The 23,757-nt window shown below is 42.2% G+C and overlaps 1 protein-coding gene across 5 annotated transcripts in view; it reads right to left on the bottom strand.

The window, feature by feature from the left end:
* ACOT7 (acyl-CoA thioesterase 7) overlaps positions 1–23,757 on the bottom strand; it is a 231,725-nt gene that overhangs the window by 21,447 nt on the left and 186,521 nt on the right. For all 5 annotated transcript variants that reach the window (XM_044282138.1, XM_044282142.1, XM_044282140.1 and 2 more), the window contains one exon: positions 15,157–15,341. In XM_044282138.1, the coding sequence (XP_044138073.1) occupies positions 15,157–15,341 (185 nt within the window). The remainder of the gene's footprint in view (positions 1–15,156; positions 15,342–23,757) is intronic.

The raw sequence follows: 23,757 nt of genomic DNA, 5'->3' as shown, positions 1-23,757 counted from the left end.
GGCTAATCGTAGAGAGGGTGCTGATTGGTCTCTTGCTGCAAAAATGAACCATGTCTGACCTTATGGAACAAATTTTACAGTTACTTTCAGTAGTCCAAGGACAAAGTCTAATAAACTAGGGCTCCTGTGCAATAACAGTATAGTAGTCTTGCATTTTTCAGTTATTAAAATGTCAGTGTGCAACGGCACCATACAAAAACCATTTAATTTAGGGCTCTCTCAGAAATAGAGAGTTCTTAATGTACAATCTAATATACAGAATATCTACTATTATTTTCTAAGCCCCTTCCCAGTTTGTCCATATGGTATGTCTGCCCCCTGAGTAAAACCTAAAAACCCATTGTAATATCACCAGTGAAAGCTCTAAATGTAGTGACCGACTCAGCTCAGCTACATCTGAAACTTTGCAGTGGTGAATTATATTTGGAGTAAGTGCAGAATATGTTAACCCATTACAAACGTATGATAAATTCAAATGTCCTTATATCTGACTGCTTGCTATGCAAGTTACTGATATATAAATGTTTCTGGATAACGATGTATACAAATCTCAGTCGGGACAGAGACGGAAAAATCCTGAATTTCAAATTGATGCCCATATAACCTTCCCTGTCAGCTTTGTAGGCTATTCTATTGTCCTATAAAGATATTCAGGGTCCCGTATTATACAATTTACATGTTGTCTTAAAAGCGGAGTCCACTCTGTGCTGTGGGATAAATTGGCCTGACCAGGCTGCTCGCGTCTCTCTGCTTGGAAATATCAGCATGTACAAATTGCTCATTTACATTCCTGCCCCTGATAAATCCCTTGAAGATCTGCTCGGAGCTGGAGGACTCATTTTATAATCTGTCAAATCTTGACAGGGTAACAAGGTTTCTGCTACAAAACAGAAGTAGCAATTTGTGAGTTTGTGCAATTATACCATGTATGGGTTTGCTGGCGAGCACTTCATGTGGTGCAGTTGGGTGGTTCTCGATGATGGGAGACCCCTTCATTTCTTCTTTCAATAACTACCATCCACAGAAAATAAACGTATATGAATTGTATAAGACTTTACTTTATATACTTCAAGATTGTATTGTATATTATGAGACTTTACTTATTATACTTCAAGAAGGGTTTTCTGTGATTTAGTGATGGCATATACTTAAGACTTTGGAGATGTAGGGGACCGCATGAGCACATCTCTTTACTGTTCATGAGCTAGTTCTGTTAATTTAGATGGTCCTTTTCAGTGGGGCTCAAGGAGTCAGAACCCTTCATTGATGGCCTATACTGAGGACAGGTCATATCTATTACAGCCCTGAATAGCCCTTTAAAGGTATTCTTCGGGGGATGAGGGGTCTCTACCTTCCTAGCCCATCTTGACGTGATGTGGGTAACCTCTTGGGCCAGAGATTTAGCAAGTGGGCATTTCCCATGTATATTGAAACTTAACTAAGTAAGTAGAGACCAGCAGGGGCTGGGAAAGTGTTGGAACTGGGTGGCAGAGGATCAGTGAGGCAACTATAGCTTCTTTTATTTATTTTTTTATCTACTCTGAGCCCTTTCCCAATAATGTTTTGCCCCTGGAGAACATCATTTAAAAGGGTTCTCCGGCATTGTAATATTTATGGCCTTTCCTTAGGATAGGCCATCAAAATTTGATCTATTGGGGTCCGACCTCTGTTACCCCCCACTGATAAGGACAATGAAAGGGACCTTCTAAAGTTCCAGATCTAGCCATTTGTTTGGACAAGCTCAAACACTGAAGGGGATGCGGCACTCATAGTGACCCCCTATACTGTGCTGATCACCAGAGGGGGTCCTAACAATTTCCCCCTTGGGCAAACCTTTTAAGACTGGATAAAACATTTATCTTCTTCTCTAGTGTCCATCTAGTCAGTACAGACAGCAAAATAATGTACAAAGGACAAAATATTCTGGGCTTTCAGCAAATATTCCATAGTCCTGTGGGAATGACCAAGGGGAGGAGAGTTGCTAGCTGTGATTGGGACTGCGAGGCTTGGAATTACTACAAATTATAAGCACATGGCGGGTTTTATTATGAATTACAATGATATCGAGAACATTATTCTTCTAATGGATGAAAAACAGAAAGGTGATCAGTCCTCTTTAACTGGTGGCCTTTGCTAGCAATAGGTGGTCTATATACCCTTGTGTGTGGCTGTCATCAGCCCATTGACAATATCACTGTTCCTGAAACAACTCATAGAAAGCATCGTCTTCTATCTAGTACAGATATTGCAAATTAAGATAATAATGGTGTAATCATACTGTTCAACTAATATTTCTAACAAAATATGAAGAGGTGGAAAAAAAAAAGTCCTGACAAACTAAATTCTTGTCAACGAACATAGACACAGGACAAAAGCGCCAGTCTAGCTGCAGCCTAACAAATGCCAGTACCTTAGCTCCGAGGCACCCTAAAGTAATTTCTAGGTCACAAATCATCGCTGGAATAATCTGGCCTAATCTTTGCCTCGTCCTCCTCCTCATCGCCTCAGGACACAAACATCTTTCATGCAGAAACCAGAGCAACAACAGCAGCAGCACACAGCTCTCCGAAACCTGACTCTACAGTGGCAGCAAGATACCAGGTGAAGAATCTAAGAGGAACAAGGGTATTTACCAGGGTTATCCTATCTGAATTATCCCTTTCTATGTGACCTATTGGAGCATTTGGAAATCATAGAAGCAAGTTACCAGCTCAGGACAGTCTTCAATTAGACAGAGTTGAGAAGACTGGAGGACTTGATGTCCACTGGTTGTCCACTAACTTCAAATATGAACATGAGAAAAGGTTCCCTTATCAATAAGTGTGGTAGGATCACTGCATCACAATTACTCTACAGTTGGTGTTATACCGCCAATTTGATAGCGCTCTTATGAAGCTGTACAACTAACGACTTCTCCTAGAAGAGTGTTTTTTACGCTTGTACAATCAATACTTAGTAAAAAGAACAATAAGCTGATCAGTCTGCTGGTTAGCAATAAGATGTCATCTGTGGGGAAAAAAAAAAAAAACTGGCATTAACTGTTCCATTTTTCTGCAGCACCACCACAGGGGAAATGAAGCATTACACAGTCCCCATTCAAAACCATGGGCTGTCTGTGTAGTAGAGGGCAGGACAGGTCCTCCAAAGTGAGAGACGCCCTTTCTAATCGCTCTCCACTCTGATGAAGAGATGAGGATCCTGAACAGAGGACACCCCAGCATGCTCTATTAGGGGACATTAAATGGGTTTTCTAAATTAGACAACCCGTTAAACATCACCATAAACATGCCGAGCAGATTGAGTTTTCTGGAAAGATGTATTATATCAATTTAAATCCCTGCACTTTCTTGACTTAGGAGTCCAGTGGGCAGTCCTACTCACAGCTTCCCATGTATGACTGTACATACAGATATAGTGTTCAACCCCTAGACTCCTAAATTACAAGCTTTACTGAATATTGTCCTTTTGAATTATATACATATTAGTCTTCTCAGCATCTCCTGTTCTATAATATGATGCCCACAGACCAGACATCACATTCATTGTGATAGGTTCCCTTTGCCAAGTATAGATGGGTTTTTTTTTCGGAATGAGAAAAATAACCCTCTGGCATGTCAGTATATCTGCCGTACATGTTAGGAGTTTAAATAGGCTGGCGACTGAGCATGAGCTATAGTTGGTGGGGGGGGGACTGTGCTACACATTTGCAGGCTGTGTCTGTGATGGTAGATTTCTCCAATCATGGAAACGTAACCCCTCAGGTGCCTCAGTCAATAGCAATTGTGGCATATGAGAAGGCAGTCAGAGGCTCTAACCACCAATGGCCCCCCATGGCAAAATTGCTGGATGCAGACCTGCTATTATAATCTTCCTATTAAGCCCTGCCTACGGCACATCACAATCATCATAGACTGCAGTACTAATGGTATAAGCGATCCAGCGATCGCATATTCAAATGTTTTTAAAAACATACCTAAAAAGCAAAAGTATAAAAAAATTTAATTACAGCCCATTTCCAAATGTTAAAAATTAACTGCAGTAATAGAAAAAAATAAAAATGCCCAAATGGAAGTTTTTGGGTCACTTTGTCCACTGAATAAAATGTAATAAAAAGTGATAAAGTTATGAACTCCAATAAGAACTACAGCTCACCCAGCAAAAAATGCCCATACACAACCTTGTAGATGTAAATATAGAAATTTATAGTTGTCAGAATATGGTGACACAAAGCTATTTTTTTTGTAAATTTTTTTTAAAAGTAGTAATACACAAAAACAATATAAATTTAGTATCACTGTAGTCATACTGGCAGAAAAGAAACAAGCTACTATTAGCATGCAGTGAACACACTGCATGAAACAAAAGGGGAAATGCCTATGATGCCTAGGGGTTAAGAATTGGAGATTTTGACATCAAATATGCCTGACACCTTCCCTTCACATCAGGAAGACTCAGGAGACTTCAATACACCTTAAAGGGGTTGTCTCATCTCCGACATTGGTGCCATATTGTTAGGATATGCTACCAATGTCAGATAGGTGGGACCCGCTATTATCTCCAGAATGGGACCCTCAAATTTAAAATGAAAACAGCAGCGCATGCGTGACTGCCTTCCATTCATTTTTATGGGCGTTCCAAAAATATCCAAGTGCTTGCTCAGAGCGGTGGCCGCGCTTGTGCAGTGCTCTCTCCATTCATTTCTATAGGAATCCCCAAAATAGCCAAGTGCACTCGTTTGGCTATTTGTGGGACATCCATAGAAATGTATGGAAAATTCAGCCCGCACTACCCCTAGCAGGTGTAGATTGCTATGGCGAAATAGAGATATAAATGTAAAAACACAAAATGCAATCGCACACTGCAACCAGCACTCTGCCCTGCCTTTATGCTGGATGTTGAATAAGGCATTGGTGTACATTTTGGCCAAAGCGTAATAAGCCACTCACCACGTCAAGGTCGCCTTCATGAGTGGTCCCTAACACTAGTTCCTACCTTTTATGGGCCATGACAGCCACATAAAGTCCAGGGAGCGTAGGTACAGCATGCACGCCAAGCACACTCTGCTTTTAACCCCGTCCGGTGCCATTACAGCTTTCATCGGATCCAGGGATGCAAGAACTCACATGCATGCTGAACCCACTATATACTTCTCCTGGAGCCTAATGGCCTGATAGGTTCTATATAAGCAGACAGAGTTTTTTCCATATTTTTCTCTTTGTAGTATGTATTGGAGGCGTGGCGATCTCCAAGCAGTCAAGCACACCTGTCCAGTTAATCTGCCCCCTGGAGGCTGGTTTTAAAGTCAGTATAAAACTGAGTCTGCTTATATAGCACCTACCAGGCCATTAGGCTCCAGGAGAAGTATATAGTGGGTTCAGCATGCATGTGAGTTCTTGCATCTCTGGATCCGATGAAAGCTGTAATGGCACCGGACGGGGTTAAAAGCAGAGTGTGCTTGGCGTGCATGCTGTACCTACGCTCCCTGGACTTTATGTGGCTGTCATGGCCCATAAAAGGTAGGAACTAGTGTTAGGGACCACTCATGAAGGCGACCTTGACGTGGTGAGTGGCTTATTACGCTTTGGCCAAAATGTACACCAATGCCTTATTCAACATCCAGCATAAAGGCAGGGCAGAGTGCTGGTTGCAGTGTGCGATTGCATTTTGTGTTTTTACATTTATATCCATAGAAATGAACAGACAGCATGCCACGCAAGTGCGGTGTGCTCCCCTTCATTTTGGGGGCCCCATTCTCTAGATAGGAGCAGACTGCAGAGGTGGGACCTGCACTTATCCGATACTGGTGGCATATTCTTGTGATATGCCACCAATGTCTGAGGTGACACAACCCCTTTAAATCCAGCTGAAATCAGAGGGTTCCAATGATTTATCTATTGTGTATGGGCATTGGTAGGGTGCCAGGAACAAGCCGTTCTCAATAAATGCACAGCTTGCTAAGGGTTAAAAAAGGAGGGAAAAAAAGCTAAAAACAAGTCTCAATCAATATCTCCTTGTTCTCAAATGGGTCCTCAAATGTTTCTTATTTATAGCAATTGTTCCATATCCCTAACAGACAATGTTTAATATTTATGAATATCCTCATTTCTGAGATATTATGCAATAATGTCATGCACTTGCATCATTTTTCACAGAGGTCTTAGATCCATGTTCGTCTGCTATAATTAGAGATGAGAACCAGAAAATGACCAGTTTTAGATTAGAATAATTTCCAAAAATAGCGCAAGCTAATGAGATATTTTTAATGTGTGGAGCCTATCAGGTAATTGAAGCAAGGAATTCTGGGAGAAAGAAAAAAACTTTCAAACAGATGAAAATTGTTTCAGTTTAACTTATTAATCAAGTAAATGAAGCTCATCTTTGGAGATAACATTGCGCTCCAATCAAGCCTTGGCATGACAGATGAATGTTAAAAATGTATGTATATATACAGGCTTGGATTTTTGTGTCCGCTCAAATCAGCAGTACATTTACACTGCAGGATAATCGCTAACAGGCATTCTTATGCATGCTAGTTGGCGATTCCCTTTAGAATTCTCAGCCCGTGTAAAGGGCCCTTAAGACTTTATTGATGATATAGGGGTTGGGCCACGAGAATGCTTTATTCTTGAGGGCCTAAGGCATCGTCAGGATAGGTCACCAATATATAATCGGTAGGGTTTCGACTCCCAGCACTCAGCAGTTTGAAGAGACCATAGCGTGCCTGTGAATGCTACAGCTTCTTCCTAGGCCAGTGACTTCTTGTTCATTGGTCACTTGGCCTAAGTGTAGCTCAGTCCCATTCCAATACCAATCTCAGCCGCTATACAACGTACGGTGCTGTGCTTGGTAAGCTATAAGGAAGCCTCAACACTCCTCAGAGTGCTTTGTCTCTTCAAACAGCTGATAGGTGTGGGTAATAGAAACTGGATCCCTACCAATCAGATATTGAGGAACTATCCTAAGGATAGGCCATGAATATCAAAATCTCAGACAACCTCTTTATAGTAAAGCTTACCTGCTATTTATTCAGTACTTGCTTGTTGACTGCTTTTTAGGTAAGTTCCATTAGGGATCCGTGGCCACAGTTTAGCTACAGTGCCTAAAGGGGGCCTGAGGTAGTCTGAAGTCAATACATGGAGAGATGATGTCCATTAAAGAAGGGGCAGAATGATTATAAAGTACAGAATAACTAAACTGCCAGTACAAATAGGATTATTCCATTTATGCTCGGTAACATGCTTTAGTCGCAGAAGTCTGGAGGGAGTTGCTTTAAATCACACCAGACCATTCCTGATGGATTCATGGAAGATCAATTACCATGAGCAAAAGTCAAGCCTTTTGATCAAAATCGCATTACTTTTCAGCATCTTGAAATGTGGGAAAATCAAAGCTAGAGTCTCTTGGAAGGTGATCTACAAAAGGCCATAAATGGAAGGTCTAGTTTGGTACAAACTGTTTCGACCTCATAATAATAGAGGGAGCTCTACCTGGGTTAAGGAGGAGGAGGATGGGGCATAATCCTATGATCTCCCACCATGGCCCCACAGCCTTAAGGTGCCTACCCTATAGTACTAGTATTCTTTCACTTCTCCTCCCCACAGCAACATGGGACAGGAAAGCCTTGAGCTGGCTGGTGTCCATCACTTAAGGTACTATTACACTAGCAGATGTCCTACACATGATGAAAAATTATCAAAGATGTAGCGACACATTAGTGACAACTTTCGCATTATTATACGCATCAATAATCGTTCGTACCTGCGATCGTTCCTCTTTCGATTTTAAATTGTTCATGGGTATTACATGTAAGGATAGTGGACAGATGCTTGCTCAACAGGTTGGTCTTCAGGTGGATTAAAAGGTGTGACAATGGATGACGTAGTGAAGGGTGCACATCACCTGATAACCACCTACTGTACCAACCATTGTATGCCCCATTCCCCATCCAGTAACGTATTTCCGGTTCAAGGAAACCAATAGAAAAAACATGTAAATTTCAAAGAACTATTGCCACTCCCCCAAGTCCTGAAGTGGATTAATAGCAACTGGATGGCAACATATCATACGAACAGATCTATTAACGAAAAACGATAATATTATAGCATGCTAAAAGATCATGATGGGCGAGAAACGATCGATTTATTGCTCATCTTTCAATCATTTATACTTATTACATCACACGATTCCCGTCCATTTTTGCTTGCATGCATGAGAATTAGCACGATATTCACCCCGTGTAATAGAACCTTTACAGTGGAGATGGAATATCTATTTGATAATGTCTTATATGTGGATAGAGAGCTTTACGCAGCTTCACAAGGAGGATAAGGCCAACCTGATCCTGTGGTCTCCAATGATGCATCCCACAGCCACAGGTACCTACACCTTGACAGTAGTGTTTCATCCAAACTCTTTATCACCCCAGAACATGAAGTCATAGGGACATGCACTCAACATCTGAAACCACACGAGGAAGATATATAAAAATTGTGAACACTTAAAACTTATTTGACACTGTGAAAACTATAAAAAAAAACTATGTTAAAACAATGAGTTAAAATGTAGGTACATATAGTGATAACAATTGTTCAGGCCAATAAGGTGCAGTCCACATGAGAAAAAGTCCTGCAACCTAAAAAGTGGGAGCAATAGCATGCAGGCGTATGTCTCAAAGAATTTACACAGATGGCTCCCCTTTATAGGTGGTTGCTATTGGGATGATGATGTCCCTTTAAGATGTCACAGATGTTGTGATTGTATCAATGCATTCTCCGGGGCGAGTAGTACAACCCGGATGAATGTGAAATTGTTTTCACCAGTTGATATATAGCTGTACTGTTGTCACTTTTGGTCCTCTATGTGACACTGTCTCTTTAAATCACGGTAATGTGTTCATACATATGGTATATATTAACCATATGCTGGTAATTTTACTTTGATATATACTGGCTGTAAAAATCCATAGAACAGTCTATATGACCTTATTTTAAACCGCTAGCAGCATATGTGTCCATTTAACTACAGCACTGTGTCCATAGTCATTGAACGTTAAGCATATGCAAAGTCCTTTTATAAAAATGGGTGATATTATCATATGATGCCGCTACAGCGTGGTGTCCCACGCAGCAGCCGGTATCTGGTTTTCTATTACCTCCTTCCTGAAGACCGCTCCGACCGAGGTAGCTCACCTCCCGGCTGCGCTAAATGTAGTTCTCCAAAGGCAGTAACTGGCATCCCACGTGGTTAAGGTTCGGCATCCCATGTGTTCAATGCACCGATCTCCGGTGGTGCGGTCTTGACCTCAGTAAGGGGAGGAGGTAAAGATGGTGATTAAATCATTCAATAGAGCGATTCTCCTGCTCCTTAGTAGGGTGCTACTTTAACGTATATCCATGGATATCAGAAGCGGGTCTTTGGGTGCATAGGTATACAACTTCCAACCATACGTGTTTCGGAGGGTTGACTCACTTCTTCTTCAGTGGGTAGCTCACTTTTGATATCATATATACCTCATCTCACCGCTGAAGAATGGTCCAAGGCGTTGAATGCTCCAATGGGATTTTCGCCTTCCCTCAATAATAGACTGGTACAGCTCTTTATATTCCATGGGAGTTACTTAACCCTAACCAGACTGTATAAAATGGGCAGGATTGACCACACCAGATGCCACAGATGCGCTCAAGTCAACGCAGATTTTTGGCACGTACTGTGGGATTGCAGATTTATTCAGTCCTTTTGGAAGGCGGTTGTGGACACTTTGTCCTGGCACTTTCTGCCCTGCTGTCCAATGATATGTCTTCTAGGTGTGGTGGAGAACGATAAATCGTACATTATATGTATGCACCTTTTTGAGGGAAACTTTGTTTCTTGCCAGGAAAGCTATTGCGCTTCGGTGGATGGCAGATAGGCCACCCACGCTAGGTCAATGGCAAGCACTAGTCAACCAAGTATTGCCCTTAGAAAAAATAATGTATGGCCATATGAAATGCCCCCAAACATTTGAGAAGATTTGGGGTTCTTGGTATTCTTCCCCATTAACCGTGACTCTGTCACACATGCATACTGCCTAGTGAACGCAACAGTGTATTTCCCGAGTCATGGTATCGCTTAATACTGCATTCGTTTTTTCAGTCTTGATTCTTGGGATATGATAATTTCTCTGATATCTTATCTATGAATGCCGCTTATGGGAAAGTAAGATCTTAACAGATCTGATAGCCATCTCTCCTCGAATATTGTTCACACTTGTCTACATGTACACTGTGATGATATACTTTGTGACTATGTATTATTTCTTCTTGTTCTATTTCAATAAAACGAGTTAAAAAAATAAAAATAATGATGTTACCATACTTTGGATAATAATGGGTGTATTAGTTGTCTTTGTTCTTTATTTCCTGGATGGAGCTCTATGGTAATGATTTAATTAATTTTAGCACTTTCTTGGGTGAGGAAGCATTTCTCCTCTTATATCTACTTAAATCCTTTACATCTAAAGCATATTCTTATGAGGTGTGCAGATACTTGTGAAGTACGTGTAACAGAAGTCAGCCTTTCAGGGCTCTTATCAGGTTAATTAGACATTTCTTAAATGGATTAAAGCATGCATTTTACAGTATGTGTTATAGATTTGATGAATGGATAATTAAGTCCTATTTAGAGGTGCCAACCGGTCTCCCTTCTACGGACATTGAAGCATTAGCCAATGTCTAATCATGCTTCCAAATGCAAAATCACAGTAAATAAGAAAACATCCCCTCACATATTTAACTTAAAGGGAAATTCCTGTGAAATATCTTAATTTACTTAATAGGGATAGTATCTTATTTCTGTTCATAGGAGCAGTTTTATAGTAGTTACCAGTATATTCTTGTACGTAGGCAGCATTATTATACTAATTATATTCGTATACATAGGGAACAGTATTTTAGTAGTCATAACCTTTTACATCAAGGACAGTATTATAGCAGCTATATTATTGTACATAGGAGGCAGTATTACAGTAGTTATATTCTTGTACACAGGAGGCAGTATTATATTAGTTATATTCTTGTACATAGTAGGCAGTATTATGGTAGTTATAGTCTTGTATGTAGGAGGCAGTATTATAGTACTTAAATTCTTGTACATAGCAAGCAGTATTCTAGTAGTTATACTCTTGTCCATAGTAGCAGTATTATAGCAGGTATATTCTTGTACATTGGGACAGTATTATAGTAGTTATGTTCTAAAACATGGGAAGTAGTATTATATATTCATGTACATAGGGGCCAGTATTTTAGTCTACTAGTATCATAGTAGTACAGATATTTCTTGACATGGTTCAATTGTTAGATTACTCTTCTAAAGTGAAAACCATATTAAAGAACTAATGTCCACTATTTTGTCACTGATCATATATTGCATTGGTGGAGAGTGTGATCACTTATTGCATTTATTTCATGTGTCCTTGCTATACAGGCCTGAGGGACTCTCGGTAATGTGGAATGAATTTTAATGAAGCTTGCAGCGGTGTATTTATAGCCTGTTTGCATTGTAAGCTCTTCTGTTTCATATAAGTCCATGTATAATCCCAGCAAGTATCTGCCCTTGTTTATGAAATGCAAACGACATCAACTGACATCTCTCGAGTTGGAAAAAAGATTTAGCAATTCCTTAAAGGGCGCTTCCCTCACAAAACAAAAACAGTAAGCCTCTTTGAAACAAGCGTGTCCTGTGTAGAAATCACGCCCAGTTTGTGAGCATGATTTCCTGTTAAGGACACTGCTCGTTTCACAGGAGCATACGGCATTATAATGCTGTGTGTCTCTGATTGACCTTACTTCTACAGAATTATACTGACATAATGCTGTCAGTATAATTCTGTAGAAGTAAAGTCATGCAGAGAGACACAGCATTATAAATCATGATAATGATCTGCAGTTCTGCGAAACGAGCATTGTCCATAACGGGAAATCATGCTGTGTGTGCGTGCACAGGACGCGCATGTCTGAAAGAGGCCTAAACCGGTAAATGTAAGTTCTTTAGCTAATGTTCACTGTCACTTTCTATTTAGCTGTCTCATAGCTTTACCTGGAAAAGGTGGGTGACAACCAGTATGGCTGGCCTTTCATTTCCCATGTGGGTGAATTCCAGACATGAACTTATTTGCTTTTGAAGGACTACTTCAGAGAGATAACTTTCCCATGTAAGTGTTGCCACTTAAAATATAGGCCATGCACCAAACACCCCCAGCGTAATGCCCTTGAACACATAACAGTGACTCAATTGGCCCCCATAATTAGTGACAGGAACAGTGACTCCATAACTAGTGACAACCATAGTGCATTTAAACTAATGATATCCAAAGTGCCCAGGGGCGGACTGGGAACTTAAAGTGGCCCTGGAAAAAATACTAAAAGTGGCCCCGTTTTGTAGTTGGGTCCAAATTGATGGAATGCAGGGCCAGCAATAACATACTGTGGCACATTATACAACCCTAATAAAGCCAAATACCACAGTCCATCACAAAATACATGCCCAAAAACTTCCACTGGCCGGCCATAAGGAGGGCTCAGGCGGCCCCCTGGGCATCAGCCCACCGGGAAATTTCCCTGTAAGCTCTACAGCCAACCCACACCTGGTTGTACACAATGTATATTCCTGACCCTGATGTTGACACAAATTAATTCACAGTTAATTGTCCAATATAAGTGAGATGGTCTTCTGCTGGACCTTTGGTGCCCATTATTGTGTCAGGATCGGCTCAGTAATCAATCATATGGTACTTTGGAGGGAGAGTCCAACCCAGGCCAATGCATATCAGAAATTGCAAAGGGTGGTCCCTTGGGGGTAGTGCTAGGGCACCCCCCAAAAAAACTACTCGTTAATTGACAAGAATGGAAAAGAAAGGGGTAGTGACGTGTTAAAACCTAACTTTTATTAGGATAGTTATAAATCCCAACTGGGAAGAAGACCCCTACCTGACAAAGAAACGCAACACAAAAATACAGGGGACCTGGGGTAACAGGTCGCCCGGTGGTCAAATGAGTGTACACGTCCCCAGGTGGAACGGGAGGCGGACTATATGACCAGTAGGCATAAACGAATAATGAAGACCGTGGCAAGTGCCGTGGTCTAAAACGTGCCAATAAGGCAAAGTAAGGGTAGGTCTTACCGGTGGTGGGCAAGAGGACCGGCAAGTCCAATGTCCTGGAGGAGGTGTTCTGGCGTGTGGATACGTCCTCCAGTTAGCGGTCACTTTGTGCAAGAGGGCCACAGGGAAGAAACTGTCCCTGGCAAATCCCTACTTGGCCTAATCAGCCCTCAAGTGCCTGCTAACACGGGGTCCGATCCCCGCAAGGGGTGGCCCCGTCCGGAACCTGACCCTGAAAACAATGACCCTATATGTCCCTCTGAGGACAGGGAAAGAGCCCTGTGGGGCTATTTTGGCCTGGGTAGTATGGAGAGATAAAGTATACTAGTGTATACCCCCACATCATTGGTCTACCCAGGCCAAAATAGCCCCACAGGGCTCTTTCCCTGTCCTCACAGGGACATATAGGGTCATTGTTTTCAGGGTCAGGTTCCGGACAGGGCCACCCCTTGCGGGGATCGGACCCCATGTTAGCAGGCACTTGAGGGCTGATTAGGCCAAGTAGGGCTTTACCAGGGACAGTTTCTTCCCTGTGGCCCTCTTGCACAAAGTGACCGCTAACTGGAGGACGTATCCACACGCCAGAACACCTCCTCCAGGACATTGGACTTGCCGATCCTCTTGCCCACCACCGGTAAGACCTACCCTTACTTTGCCTTATTGGCACGTTTTAGACCACGGCACTTGCCACGGTCTTCATTATTCGTTTATGCCTACTGGTCATATAGTCCGCCTCCCGTTCCACCTGGGGACGTGTACGCTCATTTGACCACCGGGCGACCTGTTACCCCAGGTCCCCTGTATTTTTGTGTTGTGTTTGTTTGTCAATGCATATCAGAGAAGGTGGCGGAATCCTGAAGCCAAGGTCCAGGATGGATGGATGGTAGATCAAGATAGATATGAGATATATAGATAGATGAGGGTCTTGAAGCTCTTCCTGTGCCACAGGTTGGGAATGGAGAAGCAAAATTTGCCATTGTTGTATAGCACCCCAATAACACTAACATCCCCTCAAAACTGAAAACAGTCACAGAGCCTCCATAATAGTGACAGTCACAGTGGTCCCACAACAATGACAGCTAACATGTCTCCCAAATAGTGCCAGAGCCAATGTCTCATAAATAAGTGCTATGTACAGTACCCCTTTAATGTGCCAGCCACAGTGCCCCTCAGTGGTCATGACACCACTGGTAGTATACTGACATCAGCAGGGACCAGGGTTTGTTAATTCGATAAGCCTACTCTTCAGGGAGTCTACGAAAACTTTCCTGGCTTTTAAAAGAGCATGGGGATATATAGATTTGCTAATCAGAAATCTAGGAAACCTGGGTCATAATTCGTGGAACACATATTGGCCCAGAGTTACTAACCCTCTGTAATTTATAAAGAGAGTAAACAGACAAACTGCGCCAAATTTATTTGTGGTTGAATCTGGTGCATTTTTAAACTATTTAGTCTAGTTCTTAATGTCTATTTGTTGCTTTAGCTTATGGCAAAAATCTGTACACATGCCCCCAAAATGTATCCACATGTTCTGAAAATCTGTCCACCAAAAGCGTTAGATCAACTCTAAATAGATCCAATCTGAGCCACTTTTTTACGCCAGCAACGTGGATTTCAGCTTCATAAATGCATCTATAAAATAGGCAAAAACTGATCAGACCCACATTCTTGTTTAAAACTGTGAAACTTGAGACTGTTGGGTCATTCTTCTTGGTGCAGCTGAATAATAAAGTGTCTAAAATGAGAGGTGCCAAAAGTTTGCAAACAATGTCTCGAAAGTGACAAGCTTAGTACAGTAAGGCCTCATGCACACGACTGTTGTGTGTTTTGCTGTCCGCAAATCGCAGATCAGCAAAACACGGATGGCGTCCATGTGCGTTCCGCATGCCATCGGATGCGGACCAAACGAACGGCCGTGTGCATGAGGCCTAAGTGTGGGTCTAGATATCTGAAATGGCTGAAATAATTTTTGATAACTCAGCATAGAGGATAACTGGCACAAAACAGATAGTACTCACCACAAGCTGTGGAACAGGGAGAGGTTTGGCATCTTTGCTGAGAGAGACATAAGTGAAGAAGGCGCTGACTGCTCTGTATTGCTCCTGGGTGTCACCAACTAATGTGTCTGCATCCACAAACACCTCAATCTCCATGGACTTGTTACTAGTGAACGTCATACGGCCAGACACTGTAATGATGCAACCTGAATGGCGGAGAAGATGTGTTAGTAACATACAACATCTAAGGTTCACGTTATATCAATTATATTCCTCCCATTTGCTGAGGATGTAAAATAACCCGAGGATGTGTAAACTTGTGACACCATTTCTTTATTCCACAGCATCTAAAATAAAATTAAAGCAACTTTGCAAACAGCCTCCCTTAAAGGACATCTGTCAGCAGGTTTGTACCTATGACACTGGCTGACCTGTTACATGTGCGCCTGGCAGCTAAAGGCATCTGTGTTGGTCCCATGTTCATACGTGTGTCACGGCTGAGGATGGGGAAAACCCTCAGCCGTGCGATGCCGGAAGATGTTAAGCGCTGCTTGGCCAGGACGACTGGAATTAGGGAGCAGGACGACGAATTAGGGAGCAGGTCACCTCCTATCGCGTCCCTAATCTGACCCTGACTCCTAACCATATGAGCCAACCCTGAAGGTAGGAGGGCTCATGCTCAGGAACCTCGGATCCCTACTCACCCTCCGCAGATCCCTGAGCTAGGAGCTGAGTAGACAGCCCGTTCCTCCTGGACACAGAGAAACAGGAGTCTAAAGTGGCCAAGCTGCAAGGGGATAGGAACATGAACAACCCATGGATATGGCAGGAGGATGAAAAGCACTTCCACACCTACCTGCCACAGACACACTGACTGGATCCCGTGCAATACAAGCTAGTGTCCACACCCAAACACCAATGGACACAGCACACACACAAACACACAGGAACCCAGATCCATAGGTGCATAACATAACAAAGGAAAACATCAAGTGGACATCAACATAACCTAAGAATCACAATTTGTTTATGACCACAAGGGTGGCCCCCACTGGCATATGGAAATACCAGGAGGGTGTCTCCAGCAAAGAATGGCTGAAGCACCCCTCAGCTTCTGATCTCCAACAAGGCTTTATAGCCCAAAGTGGCCACACCCACGCGGACACACCCAGTGCTCACAGCCTAGGAAGGGAATTAACCCTTCACACACCAGACAAGGGAAGACAGCAACTTAAAGGGGAAGTGAACACACAAACAACCCCGTGCACACCAAACATGGGAAGTGCACACCAATCACACAAGTTGCCAGAGACAACCGCCTGCTATGACAGCGAGCAGCCTAGCAACCAGCTCCAGCTGCTCTACTGCCACATACCAAATGTTGCCAGCGGCAACCACAAGTGAGGCAAAAAACTAGCGGCCCTCACCTGTGATTGAACGAGCAACCAAAACCGCAGGCAACAGCAAGTGGTTCAGGAGTCACGACCATGGCCATGGCCGTGACAATGTGCCCACATTGCTAAGAGAAATGAAGTTTTAATATCTGCAAATGAGCCTCTAGGACCAACAGGGGAGTTGCCATTACACCTAGAGGCTCTGCTCTCTCTGCAACTGCCACGCCCTCTGCACTTTTGGAGATTAACAGGGCCAGGTGTGATCACATTTACATTGCCTGGCCCTGTCAAAGTACAGAGGGGATGGTAGTTGCAGAGAGAGCTGAGCCTCTAGGTGAAATGGCAACGCCCCCTGTGTTCATAGAGGCTCATTTGCATATTTTAAAACTTCATTTTTATGTGCATCCTGATTAGAATAAAAGTTTATTAAAAACAAGAAAAAAAAACAACTTTGCTTCTCATCAATGTGGGCACATGAACATGGGACCAACACAGACGTCTTCAGCTTTCAAGCGCATATCCAACAGGTCAGACGGTTTCCCAGGTACAAATCTGCTGATTGATGCCCTTCAAAAGTCTACTACCATTTTGTGCCCACAGCTCCTATGCAGACCTGTGTGTCTCCATGGAAAGATAACTCCATACCCTTTGTCCATTTTTCTTGCTTATCTACAGATAGTAGATGAAAGAGGATAAACACAAGGCTGCAGGCCCAGACTACATAGTGTCATTTTAGGAACTTTATGCAGAAAATAGGATATTTTAGACATCTTGTTTCATTTTTATATTTGATGCATTGAAGCAAAATAAAATATCCTTGTAAGAACCCTTTGCAATTATTTCTTGGCAATGGTTCTACTCTTGATAATCTTCTCCTGGGGTCAAGAAGTGACAACTAGTATAATAAGCACCATCTTGCAATAGTGATCGGAATATAGGAAATGGAAATAAAAATCCAATAATCCAGAACATTTGATAATTTGACACTTTCTTTTCCTAACAGTGCTGGATTATCGGAGACGTAAAATGCTTTCATCAGTAAACTTCAGAACATCTAAACATTGGACATGTGGCTCTGATAACAGCAAAATGAGTCAAGCTGGAAATGTTTGCCAAAACTCCAGCCTTCTCCAGGGCATTTTTATAGATTTAGACCGTGCTCCTTGCATGGTATGGCTGTGACAATCTGTGCTGCTCGCTTTCTCTCACCACGTTCCTTCGATCTCCTGATACAACAGAAGCAAAAAGACGCCCAGTTTCCGGTTTGCTGGCAGACATTACTTTAGTTGCATTTATGTATTAAAATTTAAGCATTCGTTGAAGATTCGCTACATGGGAGAAGAAAACTTATGAAAACAACATGTAGGTGCTGGCTTCCATAATTAAAAACACGGGGGATTCAATTAGAAAGGGAAGACATGAAATGTAATATTAATATTTAAAAGGCAGTAAAAGAATTGCAGAACTTTACACACGGGTAGATGTGCAGCAGGACAGATGGCCCACAAGATGGGAGATATAACTCTGAGATGAGCGGTAAAGCTTAGGGAGTATGGGCTCCCGATGAGGGGTTCAGACCACGGGACACAGACAGGTGGTGGTGAAAAGTAGCATTTGAAGTTGCATTTTCTGGGGCCTGGATTTTGAAAATCCATCTACAAAACAGAATTTGGAAGCTGCACATTTTTTTTTGAACTTTTTTTTTCCCACACGTTTCTTTATTTATTTTTTTATGCGTGTTTTTAACCAATGGGTGTTTATTTCGGTACAAAACTGCATTTTCAGCTCATGGTGAACAGAAAATGCACAAAAATATGCAGACATGAATGGAGCGGTATCTTGACACTTCCCAATAATTTCAATGGGAGATTCAGAGCAGATTTTGCCCTAAGATAGTGCCGATTCCCATTGAAATGAAAGGGAGAATGTTTTGAGGAGTTTTTGGAGGGGATGTTGAGGCAGAAACATGCCAAAATCAGCACCAAAAAAAGTGAGCTAGCCTTTAGGGTTAGGGTTGTCAGTGGTAGACATAGGGTTCTTATGAGGATCGTTTGGAGGCAGAGCCCATGGATATGTGTTATTTGGTGTAATTTCTAAATGCTTATGCCATGCGGCTGCTGCGATGGATCCAGACCCATTCAACTTGAATGGGTCTGTGATCTGTCTGCACCGCAAAAAAATAGAACAAGTTTTATTTTTTTGGGGTGCGGCACCCCACGGAATTACTAGGGACCCTTTCCGCATCGCACCTTCCGTGATGCGGTGCGCACATGCCGCAATACGGGCCATGACCGGCAACAGCCGTGTGCATAAGGCCTTAATCAACCTACACGCAAGAGGGATGAAAATGCTCTAAACCCACTTAGAAGATAAAGTATCCTTGTACAGTTATTATCGAATGATATGGGTTACTGTTGACCCTGTTATGGTGACAATACTATCCAGGTGGAACTGTTGGACTGTGAAGTGACTGGAAAACACCAATAATGTGATACTTATGTGATATACTACTTGATGTATACATGAGAGGTCGGTGTGACACTAATGTATGCACCACATGTGTAAGATGTATAGTGCAAGTGGTGACGTCACAGGATAAGGCCTATGTGAATCATATACTCTGTAATGTAATGTATGTAGACCACACTGTAGTTTATGAGTAATACACTGCATATACTGAGAAACTGCACTGTATAATGTTGGCATATAAAGCATGACATACGCCACAAAGCTGGACTGAGTCAGAGGTCAGTCAGTGTAATGGTTACACCTAGGACACTTCCACATGTTCTGGTAGTTAATAAGTAGAAATGCTGAGAGGACCTTGTGGTCATATACCTGCAGCAGCGGTCTGAACCACATGTAGTACACAGCGAACACCACAGCTGCTGGAATAGAGAGGCCCAGCCACAGAGCGTGGTAGTTAGCTAGCAAGTGGGGGTAAGTAATATTCAATTGGTGGAATACCCTAGAAACCTAGAAGGGGTTGGAGCAGGGACATCTGCAGCAAATGGAAATGATGAACAGGGGCAGCCGACCACAGCACTTCCTAGTCTTCAGTAGGTATAAAACAGTGTGAGAAATACTGCTTTGCAAATTCATGTGAAATGCACGTGGATTTGTTTCTCTTAAAAATGTCCACACACCAATGCGATCAGACATTTTCACCCTTTGGAAGTAAACAGATTACAGTCCTCGGGCCCCAGTTTCCCAAGCAACAGGGCCCTTAGATGATGGGGACCACAAGAGTATTTGTCCAATTTCCCCACTCTACAAACTTATTACAGTCATGGTTGGTACTCTTTTATTAACTGACTCTAGCTGTTAGTGACGGTCATTCGTCTACTATGTTTTCTTTTTTGAGGAACTAGCATGACTGAGAACAGCTTCTGTCCTTTCTGGTGACATAAGAACTTTGAAGTGGCAGGAATCCTTATAATCACGGGACATATGTTTTTCCTGGCTGCGGGAGCTCCAATGTTTCCATTACATGCAAGGTCTATTTCATGTCTATCTGTTCCCCCTGGGCTCATAAACATCAGTGAATCACAACCAGGTGCTCCAGGTTTACAGTATCTCTGCAGAAGAAATGTATTCTGTAAAAAGTTCAAATGTGCCACATGGAATCAACAGTGACTTTTCCAGCGCTCTGTCCCTTTAAGCTAATTTTTGGATTCTCATACAATACTTTTTTGTTAAATATGTAAGAGAGGATTAGAATAATTTGTTGGAAACTTCCATTAAACGCAGCTGCAGGATATTTTGAGAAGACTTAATTAGTGATGTTTCCGTCCTTTTAAACATTTGCTTAGAGCATTTTTATGCAATATTTTATATATTCAAAAGCTACTACTGCTCTGGCCCCCAGACACAATGGATTCAAAATGGGGCAATTTACAGAAATAATTCAAACCTTAATTTAAAGCAGCAGAAATGTAGGCCGATCATTCAGCTTTCCTTGTCCCTCATTCCATGACAGGAAGAAAATAATAATAATGTAAATGACCATTGCCAAGAAATGATTAGTATTTGAAAGAGAATCTGCTCCTTATTAAAAATATTATTCCAACCCCAATTTGTCCTTGTAATGTACCCGTCCTCCAAAAAGGTTTCTATAGTGAGACTTTATGCAGGCCACTTTGGTTAGTAGTCTATGGGCTTCAACAGGTAGTCACCAGAGCCTGATGTGAAGCAGGATAGATCTGGCTGCTGCTAAAGGCTATGGACACCTTTGGTTTTAATCACTGCATTCCACTCATTCTGGACTAAAATCATTTTATTCAATTGTTTTTATTACCAAATGTTCACCAGGTTTTCCCCTACAGCTTTCAGTTTTGGTGCATCTGTAGACTATTGCCTTCTACTTCACACTGAATCCATCATAGAGTTGAAGCTCTAAACTCCCGACAGCTCATAACCACTGATTTAAGCTAAATTAGCTATGATAACTGTGCATGAGCGGCTAAGGAAGTACAGGTTGAGCAGATCTCGGACTGGTTTACTGAGAAAGAGAATCAAAAGTCTGCAGATGCACTAAACATGAAGGCTGTACAGGAAAAACTATGAAATTGTTTTAAACTAAAAAAACTATTGAAATAAATGATTTTTGGCCCAAATGAGTAGAATGCAATGATGAAATATTGCCCCCAAAAGTGTCCATAGCCTTTAAAAGTAGCAAAGTCTATCCTGCTTCATAGCAGGCTCTGGTGAAAACCTGTTGAAGTCCTTAGACTCTACTAACCAGAGTTGACTGCAAGTCTTTTTAGTGAAAGGTAATGCAATTATATAACTAAAAAAATTGTCCCCAATGGTGTCCATAACCTTTAATCCCCAGGTTATCTCCAGAGAGTAGTTGTTAACTAACAGAACGAAACGTATAATGTAAAGGATCAACAAGTTTATCAAGTACAATAGGGCAAAATAGAAGCAAATCCAATGAGCAGTCCAGGAGTCAGGTAACCAGCAATGAGTCAAGGGTAAATCCAGAAGAAGTGGTCAGGAGAAAGCCAAGATTAAAATCACAGAATATTTACAGGATAAGACAGCACACGCATTTTTGGGGTTGACTTTAGTAGTCACACAATACCTTTTTCCCCCAGAAGTTATTTTCTCTATAGAGGAGACTGAAAATGTGCCATACCCAGCGTATGTGGAGATTTAAAAAAAAAATCCAAAATAATGTTTTGATCCTAACAAAAAACACTAACATATTGCCTCATTTAGAAAAAAATATGCAGTATGAAACCTCCAAAGAATTATGGGAAAGTTGGGTTATACAGCCAGGCCTGATTACTTAATTAGCAATTACTCCACAGTGGGGCAACAAGATCAGTGGTCAAGGCAACTGCTTGTTTGTCAGTGGTGACATGCATGTACGTGGCCTGTCACACTTCCAGTCCAGTGGGGACCTGAAGCAGCAGAGACAGGAGCCATGGTGCTGGAACTGAGATCCATTGGAAAGGTAACTTCTTTTTAGCAGCCCAACCATCCCAAATGGCCTGAAAAAGTTTTTCTTTCTGACAACCCCTCTAACATGTCAACCAACTTTCCCCAGAATTTCCGGGTCCCATAGGGCTAAAGTGTCTATGTCCTGCGGTGGCAGTAACATCAGAATGGGCAATGTGTGCACAAGATGGCAGGGTAGCCGTGGCCCTAAGGGTGGCATCTCTTCACCAGAATATCAGAATTTACGGACATGCACCATGATATTAATTCAGTTCAAGGGCATAGGATGGGAACTGTATGCAGTGCGGCCAGCCAAATAGACAGGCATGAATTGAAACACAAATGGTTAAATGCATCCGGTGCAATCTTATGTGAATCACGACGTGAAGCAAACCCTGCAATAGGAGACAAATAATGGAGATGCTAAATATGACCTTGACCTGCGGCAAACGACATATGTTAAAAATAGCTATACACATGTTATTTGAGAAACTATCAGGTCAGCTTTCATTGCTGCGACCAGACCGGATTTGTTCATTCTCTTTCTTCCTGCATTGAATGGCCATTGTGTAAGAAATATATCCACTCAGCTCTTGTACATGATCTGCTTTCTCAGATCCGCACCCATTCCACTAGAGGAAATACAGGAGAATAGGAGCCATTTTGGCTTTAGTCTGTGAGGTATAATGTAAAGACATAAGCCGCTACTATTCAGTGCAGACTTATTTCTAGCTATCCCCTATCCACAGAATAGGATATAATTATTAGATCGTGGGGGTCCTACTGCTGGGTCTCCCAATGATCACAAGAATCCAGGTTGGGTCTCACTGCCACTCCATTCATCTCTATGGGACCGCAGGAGATAGCCAAGTACAGCTCTTCATTCTTCTATATTTCAAGTTGGCAACCCCAGCGGATTGTCCTTTCTTAGGGGGCATGACCTATCTGCTGCAGCTGGTGGCAGTTGAAGGATGGAAATGAGCATATGCTTCCATCTCAGTGAGCTGGACAAAGGTGGCGCTAGACAAATAGATTTCAGTGAATAACTCAGCGAAAAAGTATTCAAATCCAGGTGCTGGTTTAAAAATTGTAGAATATTTTTGTGGGGACAACCCCTTTAGGTGTGCAATGTAACCTGCACCATGTTTCTTATGCCTTGTGATATGCCTTATGACATGCACTATTGTGAGTTAAAATGCCCTGTATATTAAGTTCATGGTTGAAATGTGTAGTTGCTGTGTGCTGATGTCACAAGAAGGCTGTAACTGCATATGGACTCTGGGAGTCATCTACCTAGGGCAGGATATTGATCGGTATTGCATTTTGTTATATTGTGAATTGCACTGTTTACAGTGGTAATATCGTGTGTTAATGTGCTTTGCACTGTACAAAATCACAGGTCAGCATACAAAGCATGTCGCTGGCATTCCCCATCTAGTGAGCTTTCTACCAAAGCCCGCATAGGGAGAGGCTGGCAGAGTCTTGCTATCAGTGTATGCCAGAAGCAGAACAGAGAGAGATGGAAGAGGCTGCTGCTAGAAACAGAGCCAGCAAAGCTCCTGCATGTTAGACAGCTAGCAAGTGGAGGTAACTGCCACTAGCCAAAAGGTTGCGTCACCTCAAAGCTAGTGCCAGGACTACCGACTTGCACTTCCTAGCTCTTTTACCCTATGGGCTCATACACACACACACTTATTTTTTTCCCCGTTTCAGTTCCGTTTTTTTACAGGTCCGCATACAGAACCATTCACTTTAACAAGCCTGCAAAAAACGGAAATGACTC

This window comes from Bufo gargarizans, chromosome 2 (genome assembly GCF_014858855.1).
Source record: "Bufo gargarizans isolate SCDJY-AF-19 chromosome 2, ASM1485885v1, whole genome shotgun sequence".
In the NCBI taxonomy this organism is placed as follows: Eukaryota; Metazoa; Chordata; class Amphibia; order Anura; family Bufonidae; genus Bufo; species Bufo gargarizans.
Note: the sequence above shows the minus strand (reverse complement) of the source record. Positions and strands in the feature narration are given on the sequence as shown.